This window comes from Sinocyclocheilus rhinocerous, unplaced genomic scaffold (genome assembly GCF_001515625.1).
Source record: "Sinocyclocheilus rhinocerous isolate Xijiao unplaced genomic scaffold, SAMN03320098_v1.1 scaffold559, whole genome shotgun sequence".
NCBI classification, from domain to species: domain Eukaryota; kingdom Metazoa; phylum Chordata; class Actinopteri; order Cypriniformes; family Cyprinidae; genus Sinocyclocheilus; species Sinocyclocheilus rhinocerous.
The window spans coordinates 481741-497242 of record NW_015635536.1 but is presented as its reverse complement, the minus strand read 5'-3'; the positions used below and the strand labels follow the sequence as shown (position 1 = coordinate 497242).

Below are 15502 nucleotides of genomic sequence, written 5' to 3'. Positions count from 1 at the left end.
CCTTCAGGTGTTTTTTTAGCAAACTCCATGCGGGCTTTGCACTGAGGAGAGGCTTCCGTTGGGCCACTCTGCCATAAAGCCCCGACTGGTGGAGGGCTGCAGTGATGGTTGACTTTCTACAACTTTCTCCCATCTCCCGACTGCATCTCTGGAGCTCAGTCACAGTGATCTTTGGGTTCTTCTTTACCTCTCTCACCAAGGTTCTTCTCCCCCGATAGCTCAGTTTGGCCTGACGGCCAGCTCTAGGAAGGGTTCTGGTCGTCCCAAATGTCTTCCATTTAAGGATTATGGAGGCCACTGTGCTCTTAGGAACCTTAAGTGCAGCAGAAATTTTTTTGTAACCTTGGCCAGATCTGTGCCTTGCCACAATTCTGTCTCTGAGCTCTTCAGGCAGTTCCTTTGACCTCATGATTCTCATTTGCTCTGACATGCACTGTGAGCTGTAAGGTCTTATATAGACAGGTGTGTGGCTTTCCTGATCAAGTCCAATCAGTATAATCAAACAGAGCTGGACTCAAATGAAGGTGTAGAACCATCTCAAGGATGATCAGGAGAAATGGACAGCACCTGAGTTAAATATTTGAGTGTCACAGCAAAGGGTCTGAATATTTAGGACCATGTGATATTTCAGTTTTTGTTTTTTAATAAATCTGCAAAAATGTCAACAATTCTGTGTTTTTCTGTCAATATGGGGTGCTGTGTGTACATTAATGAGGAAAAAAAATTAACTTAAATGATTTTAGCAAATGGCTGCAATATAACAAAGAGTGAAAAATTTAAGGGGGTCTGAATACTTTCCGTACCCACTGTATGCATGACAGCTTGTAGCCATAAGACAGAAATAATTCAAAACAAAGAAACCTTGATCAGAACTTGCCAGCAAAAAGGTAAGATGACAGAGCCCGTAATACTATTTGATTTGGACTGGCTTTTAAGACATGCCGATAACTCTGCAAAGAGTCTTCAAACTATTTAACCCACCCCATGCCTTTTTCCTGCTCAACAGGTAAGATATCTATCAGTCATTATGTCAGTGCTGTCTAACTTTTACAACGTTATCATTATATTCATCTGAGCTGAAAAGCTGAGCTGAGGCCCAACTTGTGTAACTACCAAAACATTTTCCCTCCACAAGTAACTTGCAGTTTTACACCTCAAATTCTAGAGGGGCAAATCTACTGTACTGCAGAAGACTGCAATGCATAGAAAACATGTACATTGAGGAGAACCAATGAAATATTAATAACTGCAGTGTTTCCAAAACATTGATTTATTTGTGGCGGCCCGCCACAATATCAACACTGACCGCTACAAATAGATTTTCCAAAAGGCTTTGACTTCGTTGAATAAACATGAGCACTGCACGTTTCAAAGTCAAAACGCGGCATGGGTGTTTTTATATGAATGTATCTTTGAAGGGAACCGATTGTCTTCAGAAACGTTTTGACATCATTTTCATTTCATCTTTCTTATAACGCCTGATAAAGTAGCGTTTATGAGCGCAGCTCTGCTTTGATTACAGCCGTTACCGGGGAAATTTCTGCCGCTCCTAAAGTGCCTCCCGCTGGCAGAGCATTAATTTGCATTTTCAATAAGCCCGTCTGCTGTTTTATATTTACATTGTACATATATATTTCCCCCGGGGGAAGTGTGTAAGAGTGTAAGAGAGTGTAAGTCTGTGGGAAACACTGAACTAATTACTCTATATTGCAGATAATGAATACTTTATTTCCTGTGAACAAGAAATAGTGCCCAAGCATTTTTCACAGTAAAATAAAACTATGATAAGCTGTAACTTGCCTTTTTTGCTAAATAATTTTGTGAGTCAAATCTTTTGACCAAGTTTAGTGTTTTCTTCTTCCCAATATAACCAGTTCCTCATATGTTGAATGTTTAATTAAAATTGTAGGATTATTAAAAGCAAATATTCTCCAAATGTACCTAACGGACATCACTTTTGACCACTACCGTATATTCATCTGATCATGTGATATATATAAGTCATCTTTTAGTTTTAGCTATTTATTTGTTTATTTACACATAAATATGGGTGTGTGTAAAAACTCAATAAATTGCAATTTATTCAATGCTTAATTGTTCCATATTTGTCAAATCAGAATTAATACATTTTACTGACTTCAAATCAAGATCAAAATATTTATAGGGATTGGAACTGAATGTTTGTGTGAAGTCAGTTTGACTGCTCAGAGACCCCAGTGCAAAACTTCAACTGAATATTCATATTCCGCCAGGTTATGTTGACATTTCATCAGTTCCTTTGGGCAGTGTGTGACAAACTCATCTCCAGTAATTAACATTAACAATGTCCTCATGGAACCAGCTCCCCTTAGAGCTCTCACTGAAGGTCAAAGCTGTTTATTAAACCTAATGAATATGCCTGGGATTAGCACATTCTGAGGGGGAAACATTAAAGTTCATCTAATTAAAGATAGCTCAAAATATTCCCAAACAACAATACATCACCATAAACATAGATCTACTGTGACAAAGAGAAGACAAGAAGGTTTATACAATTCCCCTTGTTTTTTTATTTATTTATCATAGATTTTATTGTTATTAGACAATACATTTCAAGCTTTGAGAAGGTTGTAGTGTAGGTAAACTGTAGTGGATTCAGATGGACCTTCTCAAGGTCTTCATAACATTCTACGAGGAACAGAACTTTTAGATTTTTAATCTATCCTCAGTTTTCAGTTATTTATATTTTCAAAAGGTAATCCTCATTAACTAACTTCTTAAAGTTTGATCACATTGAAATTAACTTTCAGGCAATATATCTTGTTCCAGAGATCTTGGCTGACAATTACAAAACAAAACCCTAAAGTTTCCCAACCAGCACCATTATTTGTACCATGCATTTACAAGAAGATTAAAGATAAAAAAATAAAATGCTCTTATGCACCCAGTCAAATACACTGACTTCATGCATTACATTTTTACTGCATGCTCAGCACACCTGCATTTAACATTCCTATGGAAGCTTGCTTTCGCCACAGAATAAAAAACAAAACAAAAATAAAAATGTAATTGTAACGTATCTCTTTCTTTTATATCTCACAATTAGGACTTTTTCCTCAGAATTGTACGTTTATATTTCACAACTGAGGGTTTATATCTTGCAGCTCTGACCTTTTTCTCAGAATTACCAAAAAAAAATACAATTACCTTTTTAATTGTTTTATTCTGTGCTAGAAAAGGGCTTCCATAAATTTCTGTTCTTATTGATTCAGTAAATTGAAATTCACACTGACTTCAAAATATAAAAATTCTCAGGCTTGTTACAAAAACATAAAATGTATTAATGGTGTTATAATTATTATCCTAACATATTTTCTGTTGATATTGCTAGTCATGTGTGGCTAATTTGCTTATTACAACCCCCACAATCATTTTACTGTCAAATAGACAATACAAATAACTAAACTTTCCTAAGTTTCCAAGATGTTGTCCCTCTCTCTGTTTCTCTCTCTCTCTCCCTATATGCTCATGCTCGACAGTTGGTTTCTGTGGATGTGATGCTGTCAGGCCTACAGGTCAATGTTGGTTGCCAGGCGCAGACAGAGTACAGCTTCAATCGGTATGTCTTGGGCTCTGATTTCATTGGCATCCAGACGCAGTACACGCAGATTAGAATAATTGTTTGTATCCACAACTCTGCAGAAACTGCTCACTGAAAATTCTAGAAAATGTAGGGAAAACAGTCAGTTATTCTCTTATCCAGGCAGGCACAAATAGAGTCTATGTACATAGAATAACTATGCCTAATATGCCTATATTTTAGGCCAAAAAAGGGTAAAAATGGCTACTGTCAGAGCAGTACATCAGTGGGAATACAATTAAAACTATATATATATTTTTTTCTTTGTGTGTGTGCGTGCGTGCGTGTGTGTGTGTGTGTGTGTGTGTGTGATATTGGGATATTTTTTAAACACTTCAACTAGCAACTAGGGACTATTTTGGCCTGCAGAGTTTTACAAATTCAAGTCTTTTGTAATTACATGCAGGTATTTTTGAAAAAATTTTTTATATAAAAATATTTATGTACACAATATGTGCATTGTATCAAATTATTAATTTAAATGTTAGTACATAGTAAACACACTTAATATAAAACTTTTGACACGCTCACTAGTCACAAGTCTCACTAATTTGTCTATATGATCTATATCTATAATTCTGTCTATATCTGTCCTCCTGTATATAGTTATCTTTCAGTGGAGATATACATTACAGGAGAATGATCAAGAGTGGTGACACTACAACTGTGAGACAGTCATATACCACACAATAAATACACAATGAAATGGATTGTTTATTTCAGTCAGTTAAAGTTTTTACGTTTTAAACTTATTTTTCCATATTTTTATGATTGATTTTTAAAATTACAGCGATAGCTCACAGCAAGATAAATTAATACAATTCTGTTCATTTACTCACCAGTTTCTTTCTTCTGTTGAACACAACAAAGGTAATAAAAGAAGATATTTTAAAGAATGTTGGTAACAAAACAATTGCTGTTAGTCATCGAGTTCCATGGAAAAAAAATACTATGGAAGTCAATGGCTACCATCAACTGTCTGGATATCAAAATTCTTTAAAATATCTTCTTTTATGTTCAGCAGAAGAAAGAAATTCATCATGCTGGCTGAAGTTTAATGAAGTAGTTTACACATGCTATTTCACTCTTTCTCTTTTTTATATGGACTCATATTGTGCAAAAGGAACTCTATGTTTTAATACAGTATTTGTTTTGGAGTGCAATATATCATTCTAATAAGTGGCTGTTTTGAAGTATGCTATTAGAACAGGCATATTTTTTAGGAGAAGATTTGCATAGAAGCCTTTGACATGCCTTATGGGCTTTTGAGTTGTAACATTTTCAAGATGTTTTTTTTTCTGTACCTTTGATCTTGTTGGCCTGGAGATACAGATTCTCCAGACTGGTGCTGATAGTGGGAATCCTCTCCAACTTGTTGAAGGACAAATCGAGCTCCACAAGTGTGCTGACATTGAAAGCGTTGGTTGGAATTCCCCCATTGGTGAGCTGGTTGTGGGACAGGCGTACGAAGCACAGCTCAGGCCGCTGGCTCAGAAAATCAGCAGGAACGCTGGATATGCGGTTGTACTCGAGGTAGAGCTGGCTCAGCATTGGCGGCAGGCTTTCTGGAATCTTCTTCAGTCGGTTCCCTCTTAAGTCTAACAGGGTCAACGAATGCAGACCCTCAAGTGCATTGCCGAGGTCTTCAATGGCATTCACTTGGAGGTGCAGGGCCGTCAGGTTGCTCATTCCACGGAAAGATTCGACCGGGATCTTCGAGATATTGTTGTGATTCATGTGTAGATCTCGTAGGGAACGTGGTAAAACCTGTGGAACCCGGCTCAGGTTGTTGTTGTGTAAAAAGAGGCGCTGGAGGTTTGGTAGTTTGGCGAAGACTTTGTCACCAATCTTGTCAGAGTTCAGTTTATTTGTGTGTAGGCTGATCCAAGCTAAATTTGGAGCATGATCAAAGACTCCATTTGTGATGGTCGTGATCTGGTTATTTTGCAGGTATACATACTTGATATGAGATGGGACAAACGGGACGTGCTGCAGCTGGCGGTTGTCGCAGTACATCGCGCTGGGGTAGGATGGAGGGCAGTCGCACTCCAAAGGACAGTCCAGCAAAGGAGGTTCATCCTCATCCTCTGCTCTTAGAGAGGCATGGTTGTTATTGTGACTGTGGCCATAACCGTGACTGTAGGCTCGGTTGCGCAGATAACTTAGCCAGGTCAAAGAGTTGGTCGGTTGTGTCATGGAAAAATCGACAAGCCTTGCCAACATCAGCAGTAAAATCCAACCTTTCATTGTGACTACGAGTTTCCTGTCAGGACACAAATACATATGCAAATATCATTTTTGAGACCACTAAAATAATTAATTCATTAATTTGAGACCATAATAAATTTCTAATTTTTGATTACAAATCTTTAAATTATCAAATGAAATTATTATTATTATTATTATTATTATGTTTACATTTTTAATAAATACATTAATAACTTTTAATTAGATATTCATAATTTTTTCAGTATAAATTCTTTAAATTATTATTAAATTATCAAACAATTTTGTTGTTATTTAAAAAAAACTTTGTAATTGAACTATTAATTTTAATTATAAATTATCCAGAATAAATTAATATTTGTTATTACAAATTCTTTAAATTGTCAAATAACATTATCATTCTGATTTTTATTCATAATAAATTAAAACTTTTTTATTTCAAATTATTTAAATGAATATAAAATGATGACGATGATGATGATGATGATGATGATTGTTATTATTAATATTAGTGGTGGTGATAATGATGATGATCTTGATCTCCAGCATGATATGAGAATGAACTAAAGAGTATCTTGTGCTTCAGTAGAAGAAAGAACATTACCTGCCTGTATGTCAATGTTACACATTTACTTATTTGATTAGTGACCCCGAAATTTCTTTTTAAATTTCATGTCGTATTATTTATCTATTCTACATTTTTCACATGTACTTAAACATAATAGATACATATAATAACAAGGACATGCATATAAAATCCCAGATTTCCAAAGTGGTTTCAGACCCCACTATATAGAGCCAGTATAGGCACTCAACAATTTTTTGTGTGTTTTATATGAGCTGTTTCAAAGAACATCGTGTTCCACAAGCATTAAGGCACAGACATGCATACTGTAGATCTTATATCCTCCTGACAATTGTTTCCATATATATACTATCATTACAAGAAATCATCATCATTATTTACGTGTGGTATGTTTTATATCTCTCAAAGCAAAGTTGTGGTTAAAACAGACATCATAAAATATCTCTCAGGTCTGGGCAAGTATGCTACATGTAATATACAGTAGGTTTTTTCATTTGTAAGAAAACACAGAAGGTTTTTGTGAAGAGAAGTGAGTTTTGCCTAAAGGAAGGTTCGGTACTGTTTATACTACAGAGATGAAGATTGATAAATCCAGCTCTCAGTGCTGGTGACAGCTTCACATCTTGGGGCGATATTGAAAATAATACACTGATATACAGTAATATATATGCTTACATTCTTGTTTGAACATGTATTGGGTGTTATTTTTATGGATTAAATGTGACCCTGGAACACAAAACCAGTCATAAGGGTCAATTTTTCGAAATTGAGATTTATAGATCATCTGAAAGCTGAATAAATAAGCTTTCCATTGATGTATGTTTGTTAGGATAGGACAATATTTGGCCGAGATACAACTATTTGAAAATCTGGAATCTGAGGGTGCAAAAAAAAAAATCTAAATATTGAGAAAATCGCCCCGAGATACAACTATTTGAATATCTGGAATCTGAGGGTGCAAAAAAATCTAAATATTGAGAAAATCGCCTTTAAAGTTGTCCAAATGAAGTCTTTAGCAATGCATATTACTAATCAAAAATTAAGTTTTAATATATTTACGGTAGGAAATTTACAAAATATCTTCATGGAACATGATCTTTACTTAATATCCTAATGATTTTTGGTATAAAAGAAAAATCTATAATTTTGACTCATACAATGTATTTTTGGCTATTGCTACAAATATACCCAAGCGACTTAAGACTCCAGGGTCACAAATGTGTTTATTAATGTGTCTATGCCTAATTTGTTAGATAAATGATTTATGTCTTTCTTCAAAAACCATGAATAATATCAAACCAGTTCAATTCAAATCAAATTAGTTTAAAATAATTCATTAATTTATGTATCACATTATATAACTTTTATTGTAATAAGATAAAAGGGTAGTCAAGTTACCATATATGTCTGTATACCTTCTCTCTTTTTTATTTTATTTATGTATTTATTGCAAATTACATTTCAGGTTTTTGGCTGAAGACATAAATGTATTTAAAAATGCCAATGATGCAACATTATTCCCTTTAATGTTTAAGTAACTACATATCAGAGCAGATTTACTTTATTGAAATGAGATAACGTCGTTTAGAATAAAGAATAATAAAAAGAATTTTCAACATTGTAATTATTGGAGTATATTTTGCAATAAAATAATTATTCCGTAAAAACAATTCAGTCGTTCTACTATATAAACTGCATGGACAAAAATGCACTCCTCTTCTTAAGTAAAAAAAAACAAAAAAAACTTTCATAATGCATTTGGTTTTATGCAATATATCTGCTTAAATTAAAAAGATTAAACACATACCTGTTGTTGTAGCCTCTGTGCTTTTTGGTTTTTGTCTTTTTGCCCCTTTTATGTGTGGGAAAAAAATTAAGTACAGAAACAAGATGGAGAGAGAATAAGAAAAATCATGCTGCATTCAAACATCTCGATAAAATCATTATCCTGGCACATCATGAATGTTTGTATTACACTCATATTCTTATAATTCTGAAATACATTTATACACATGCAGAAGAAAAATAATTAACTGTACCTTATATAATGTGTCCTGTACAGCCGTTTTTACAGTATTTATACAATAAATCACATTCCAGTAAATGGATGTTGCACAGCCCAGAGCCTTCAGTGTAAAGCCAGTATACAGTAAAGCTTTGTCTACTGCCTCACTTACATGTTATGCTGTGCTTTGTGCCTTGAGGCTTTGTGAATATGAGTGCCATGTGTGAGAAGGCAAAACATCTGCATTTTAACAGCCTTACTTCATAGATTCCGTCAGGATGGGACCCCAGCCTTATCATTATACCTACACGGGATGAGCCTTTGTGCGTGTGTGCGTGCATTTCTGGGGCATTTTACTTAGTATGATGGGACACGTTTTATCTTGGGTTGGAATTACAGTGGTTTTACATACTGGAAAAGGGGTTTCTTAATGTTAAGCTCAACAAATAGCTTGTGTAGTGAAAACATGATGGATTTTAGTGAAAACAGTAAAACTGGATGTTTCAAAGTAGCCCAACTGGATCTCTTGCAGTTAACCAGCTGGCTAGCAATAGCACAAGCTACGTGTTAAACGTTACTTTTTAAAACATAATTGTATAGAAAAGTAAAAAAAAAAAAAAAAAGGCAAGTCATAAATACCAAAAAGTTCAAAATTAAGAGCCATTGTTTGCATTATAAATGTTTTTAATGAATGGATGGTGTTGTTCTTATGTGCAAATCAGTTCCATCGTATTAAGAAATGCTCAGAATACTTGGAAATATTTATATAGCCGTATTTATTTGTTGGCCATGGTGCATTTAATGACATCATGATGTCAGAACAAACATAATGTGCAAAATACTCATATGGAGTCAATTACTCATTTGTCCCAAGGGCATGTTTAACCAGCAGTCATTTCTTCAGCTTAATGCAGATTAATACATACTTTATTTAATTAATGCATAATAATGTTTATATAACATCGTGGTGTAATGTTTTTGGCTGCTGTTTTTTAATAGGATGCATAACAAACTCCCCCTGCATTATTACACACAGCAAACATTAAAGGGGTGGTTGATTGCGATTTCACTTTTGTGAGTGAACTAATGTTAGTTAGTGTGTAATGTTGCTGTTTGAGCATAAACAATATCTGCAAAGTTACAAAGCTGAAAGTTCAATGCAAACGGAGATTTCGTCTTTTAAAATTCTGGCAGTTTAATGCTACAAAGTTACAAGTTCCCATAAACACAATCAAGTCTAGAATAAGTCTAGAAACCCAGTGAACCACCCCTTTAATACTTGGTTTAAAAAAGTGACTAACAAAATGGATATTATTTTCAAACAACGTTCAACAAAATTATTAAAAATACACTTACACTACAGATACAGTTTGAAGTAAATGTGATACACCTCATACATCCTTACAGATGTTAACACAAATATTATTTATGCTATAACTAACTGGTGCAGGCTTTAAAAAGAGAAATGAAGACTAAATGCCATGAAAGGCCCCATTTTTCCCTCAATCTCCAATTAAGTGATCTGATTTTCTGAAGTGTCCTCAAGAGCTATGCACATTTCCACATGCATTTGTTTGTCACGGCCCTGGTGCTTCTTCCATTGCAGCAGCCATTTTCTTTCTTCTTTTTAGAAGAAGAGGATTGGACGCGTCCTTGATCGGTTTAACCTTTATTTGTTCATAGTCCACTCTTATTGTTGCTAAGGCATTAGTCATCTCTTCCTGTGTAATTACACACACAATAGACTTAGCAAAAGCATTTGCAAAAAATTATGACTGAGACCGATAGTCATAGACACTATTGTTCAAAAGTTTGGGGTCGGTAAGTAATGTTTTTGAGTCTCTTATTTTCACCAAGGCTGCATTTATTTAATAAAAAAATAATGTAGAAACAGTAATACTGTGAAATATTATTACAATTCAAACTGTTTTCTATTTGAATATATTTTAAAATGTAATTTGTTCCTGTGATGCAATGCTGAATTTTCAGCATCATTACTCCAGTCTTCAGTATCACATGATCTTCCTTCTAATATGCTGATTTGATGCTCAAGAAATATGATGAAAACAATTGTGATGCTTTATTATTTTTGTAGGAATAATTATATATGTTTTATGATTCAACAGAAAAGCATTTATGTGGAAATATAAATCCTTTTTTTTCTAACCCCAGACTTTTGAACGGTGCTGTATGTATGATAAACTGTTTGATTTATGCATATCTGAATATATGATACAGAGAACAGACCTTGACTTCATCCCAGACGTGACTCTCTTCCTGAAGAACTCGACTTGTGTGTAGATGTGTTGGAGGAACATTCATTGACTTCTGCATACATCCCGAGAGAGAAACACGCTTAGGAATGCACATTATTAAATATGCAAATTAAATAGTCTTGCTAAACGTTAAATATGGAAATACATATATAGGAGCAAAATCATTCTCCCCTATTTTTACATACATAATTTATACTTGAAAATCAGCATGCAAAATTAATTGTCAAAAACAAGGCTTTAATTGCTAAAATGGTAACGCTCACATTGATCCAAGAATGGTTCATGAATTGTGTGATGCTCATTCTCTCAGTAGGATCTGTTTTCAATAGCTGGCAAATGAGCTGCTTTGCTGTTAATTGAAGAAAGAATGACATATCACATAATGTATTTAATTATGTTTGAACGAAACATGGCATTAGAAGTGTTAAGTATTATAAAATTACCTTCCTCCGACACCTGGGACCATTCAGGGTTTGGAAATTCATACTGGCCATTCCTTATGCGTTTTTTCATTCCCGGTGAGAGCGGTAAGCCGTGGTTTGAGTAAAATGGTGGATATCCACACAACCGAAGAGGATACATATTGGTTGTGAATGAAAGCGAAATAACATATGAAGCACTGATGTGATATTTCATAACCATCAGATTGTTTTCACTCACAAGATGTACATGATGACTCCTAATGACCACGTCACATGACTTATCATATTTCTCTGGACCAAACACCTCTGGGGCTGAGAGAGAGAAGGATTTGCTTTAGCTTCACTGTATTATGATACCGAATTAAACTCGAAACTGACTTGTCTGCTTACCCACATAATAAGGTGTATAGCACGGGGTGGTCAAGCAGTTGTTGGATGTGGTCTCTTTGGCAAATCCAAAGTCTGTAAGCTTGAGCTGGGCATCCGGATGCTTTGAAGAGTACAGTAAATTCTCTGGCTGCCAATCAAGAGAAGATTGGAAATTAAATATAAGAGAAATGCATGGAAATCTAGCTTTATGATGTGTGTTATAAAAGTACTTCCTATGTCGTTAATTATTAATATACCTACTGGTAAATTTCACAAATAGTTACAAAGAAATGACAAGTAACACATTGAATTAAATGTGAAACGTGAAAGCACCTAGAACCTAATAGAAACTAATTTCTTATGATCATATTTGAAGCTTTCACACTAGGACCCAACAAGTAATAGGAAACATTTTCAGCAGTTTTTTTAAACGGTCTGAAATACTGATTGACTTCTAAATGAACTCTACATGTTGAGTTTTCGTCTTAGATTCCAGCAGAGTGAGTATAAGATTACAGAATGACTGTTCTTCTATAAATGTGGAGTAAAATGTATTCTCGGTTAGATCATTTGCAAGTTTAAATGCAGTTATTAAATTGCCATGTTTAATTAAAGTCAAATGTGAAACGTGAAAGCAACTAGAACCTAATAGAAACTAATTTCTTATGATCTTATTTGAAGCTTTCACACTAGGACCCAACAAGTAATAGGAAACATTTTCAGCAGTGTTTTTTTAAATGGTCTGAAATACTGATTGACTTCTAAATGAACTCTACATGTTGAGTTTTCGTCTTAGCTTCCTGCAGAGTGAGTATAAGATTACAGAATGACTGTTCTTCTATAAATGTGCAGTAAAATGTATTCTCGGTTAGATCATTTGCAAGTTTAAATGCAGTTATTAAATTGCTATGTTTAATTAAAGTCAAAGAAACCTAACTGGCTACATTTTAAAATGGAAACCACTGCAGGATCCAACAGTTACATGTAGGATAGGCCAAATGGCCTCAGGAAAACTAGCAAATTTACAAAGTTACAGTATGGCTTTAATACGTTCTGCCTTAATTATACTTCAACTTAGTGACGCTCATCCAGAGTTTAAACACCATCTCTAACCATTCAGCATTGTTTCTGTGTATCTTTTTGTCTTTCTGTCACTTATCAAAAAGAACTTTGAGTACATGGCTAGGTTATGTTAAAGGTTCCATATCATAAAATCATTTGGATAAACCTGATATAAAAACAGTAATACTGTCAAGTATTATTACAATTAAAAATAAATATTTTCTATTTTAATATTAATACGTATTTTTAATATTAATATTAAAGATGTGTTTACAGTCACTTTTGCTCAATTTATTGCATTCTTCCTCAATAAAAGTAATAAAAAAAGATCTTGCTGACCCCAAACTTTTGAACAATATAGTGTATAATATAATATAGTGCTGATGCATAATAATGGCTACACAGTAGCTCACCTTGAGATCTCTGTGAGCAATGTTAATACCATGCAGAAACTCCACAGCTTCTCCTATATTTCTCATTATTTCCGAGGCTTCTACTCATCATGTGTAAGGAGAAACCAAAAATAGAGAATTAGTAACTGTGATGTGTTCACTGTTTTCTCATCAGAACGTGTGTGTGTGTGTGTGTGTGTGTGTGTTGTGAGGATCTGTACCTCTTTCAGTGAAAGCTTGATCACCACGTTCCTTAATGTGGCGAAAGAGTTCTCCCCCCTCCATACTGTTTATGTAACAGATGCAGCATTTTGACTCATTAATCTCATGCTTTTTTTGTCATAGACTTGTATTGGAAATGGATAAACACAATACATTTATAAAAATTAAAATTATAAAAATCGAAAACAATATCACCTAAAAAGCTCTTTGAAAAAAAATATGTTATGAAGGCACTTCAATCTGGTTTATTATAAATGGTATATTGGTTTTGCTTTAATTGTGTTAACAAGCCCTACCACTCCATGATCAGAAGCAAACACTTTTTGCCTTGGTAGTAATTCTCAAAGACATCTTCAATTCCTACGATACGGGGGCAGCTCGATGCCCTGCAGTGAAGCTCCACTTCCCGTCGAGCCTTAGAGGTGTCCCGCAACATCTGAAAGTGAGCGTTCAAGAGCTTCAGACTTCAAATGAAACCCTTATAGACAGTATAAATTAATAATGTCATTTGTAAGCAATACCATTTATATTTTCAAATGTATTTTTAAATATATTTCAAAATGTATAAAAATAAAAAAATATATATTCATAAAATATATTTTGCCCTCCATATATTGAAAAAACGCATTCACATTTGAAGAAAAATAACCAAGGAACATACTTTACAATGAATGAATGAATGAATGAATATCTCTAGCCTATTCCACCCACAACTGTATTTACTCTAAATGTATAGGCTATTGTTGGAAATTAATTTTCTTGCCCTGCCTAAAGTACATTTGAAAATATATTGTAAAATGTATTTTTTTAAACTTGTTTTGTGTATTTGTCATGTGGAATAGTTTCAATGGCATTACATAGGCAGATAATGAACGACAGAGAGTGCCAAGAAGGATATCTGAGTAAAAATCTAAAGATAATTGAGGCTATATATAGGGTTTCTCAAATTACCACACTGGCAGAGCTCCTGGAGAATGTCTAAGCAGTTTTTTGAGGAATTTACAAAGTCTATAGCTTAAGTGCTTAATGGATCCCATAAGTTCCTGCCAGAACTCAACAACAGACGTTAATAGCTCCAGTAACCCTAATATAATGGAAAAGGTTTGAGGCACCTCAGTTCCTTGACTACATAACAAGAATCCAATGAAGTTTTTACATTTAAAAATTTCTATTTATTTCAAGGAATACCCGATTGGTCCTATTTACCAAAGCTTTTTAATTATATGAAAACCTGGACACAAAAGAGATCATGTACAGTAGTATAAACATTGAATGTCGGAGAGAAATTAATTGACCCTATTGAAAAAACCAGCATATGCTCGTGTTTTGAAGCATGCTGCTGGTTTGAGCTGGATTAAGCTGGTCATGTGCTGGTTTAAGATGGTCATGTGCTGGTCCTAAGCTGGTCCTGAACAGGAGCTAATTGCTTAGGACCAGCTTAGGACCAGCACATGACCAGCTAAGGACCAGCTCAAACCAGCAGCCATGCTTCAAAACATATTTTTTCAACAGGGTAACCATCATACCATAAGACTTTATCATGCACAAATGTCATTAATAACAACACTTTTTACATTCTTTTTATTTGCTTGAAAAATTAGAAAATTAGTTGCAATGCAAATAAACAAATAAACATACTTCCTCAAAAGGTATTTTAAAAGGATTAATACAAATCAATACCTTTAAGGCATAATTTTTGCCACTTTTCTTCTGGAATATTTCCCAGACCTTGCCGTTGATGCCTATCCCGAGCACTTGTCCTGCAAGCTTATACTCCTCTGTTATTACTTTCTTCTTTATCTTCAGTGTCGACTCTGGAGGCACAATGATAATCTGATGCGGACTCTCTTGCTGCTCATTGGAAAGCACTGAATCATTTTTATTTTCTGTATCATCTAACATAGTGGTAGACCGTGTTCATCTCTGTCCGGGCAGCAGTGAAGACTTTTTTAGACCAGCTTAAAGGATTTTAAAAGGATCCAATTAACAGGGCAGGTTTTAATATCTTTACCTGCACAAAACAAATCTTCACACAGACACAACACCTCTCTACACTGGTCTTTACTACACATGGAGATTCAAAGCAGCCAGAAATGCAGCTAATTTTAGACTATATATGCATTTGGACTCATTTGCTCTATGACTGATAAAGTCTTCACATTCAGGTAGTTAGTTAGTTAGTTAGTCAGTCAGTCAGTTTTAATAGTGGTCAGTCACTATTGATTTTCACTGCAGAACCATGTCTCAGAAGAGTTAAGTGAAGTCATGATAATGAATAGCTAAATAATGACACGGTTTTCATTTTTGGAAAAAAAAAATATAT

At 34.4% G+C, this 15502-nt stretch overlaps 2 protein-coding genes across 2 annotated transcripts; both read right to left on the bottom strand.

Moving 5' to 3' along the window:
• Window positions 1-3405: 3405 nt before the first annotated feature.
• Window positions 3406-8282, bottom strand: LOC107747218 (fibromodulin-like). The gene is made up of 3 exons (XM_016561667.1): window positions 8239-8282; window positions 4924-5882; window positions 3406-3700 (listed from the first exon to the last, which is right to left on the bottom strand). The coding sequence occupies exons 2-3, from the start codon at window positions 5864-5866 to the stop codon at window positions 3549-3551; spliced, it is 1095 nt and encodes a 364-aa protein (XP_016417153.1). The 5' UTR covers window positions 5867-5882; window positions 8239-8282; the 3' UTR covers window positions 3406-3548.
• A 1378-nt stretch (window positions 8283-9660) lies between these two features.
• LOC107747217 (MAP kinase-activated protein kinase 2-like) lies at window positions 9661-15117 on the bottom strand. The gene is made up of 9 exons (XM_016561666.1): window positions 14860-15117; window positions 13476-13615; window positions 13179-13243; window positions 12979-13058; window positions 11525-11651; window positions 11156-11446; window positions 10976-11061; window positions 10684-10764; window positions 9661-10157 (listed from the first exon to the last, which is right to left on the bottom strand). Exons 1-9 carry the CDS (start codon window positions 15079-15081, stop codon window positions 10014-10016), a joined length of 1236 nt encoding a protein of 411 aa, XP_016417152.1. The 5' UTR covers window positions 15082-15117; the 3' UTR covers window positions 9661-10013.
• Window positions 15118-15502: the final 385 nt, after the last annotated feature.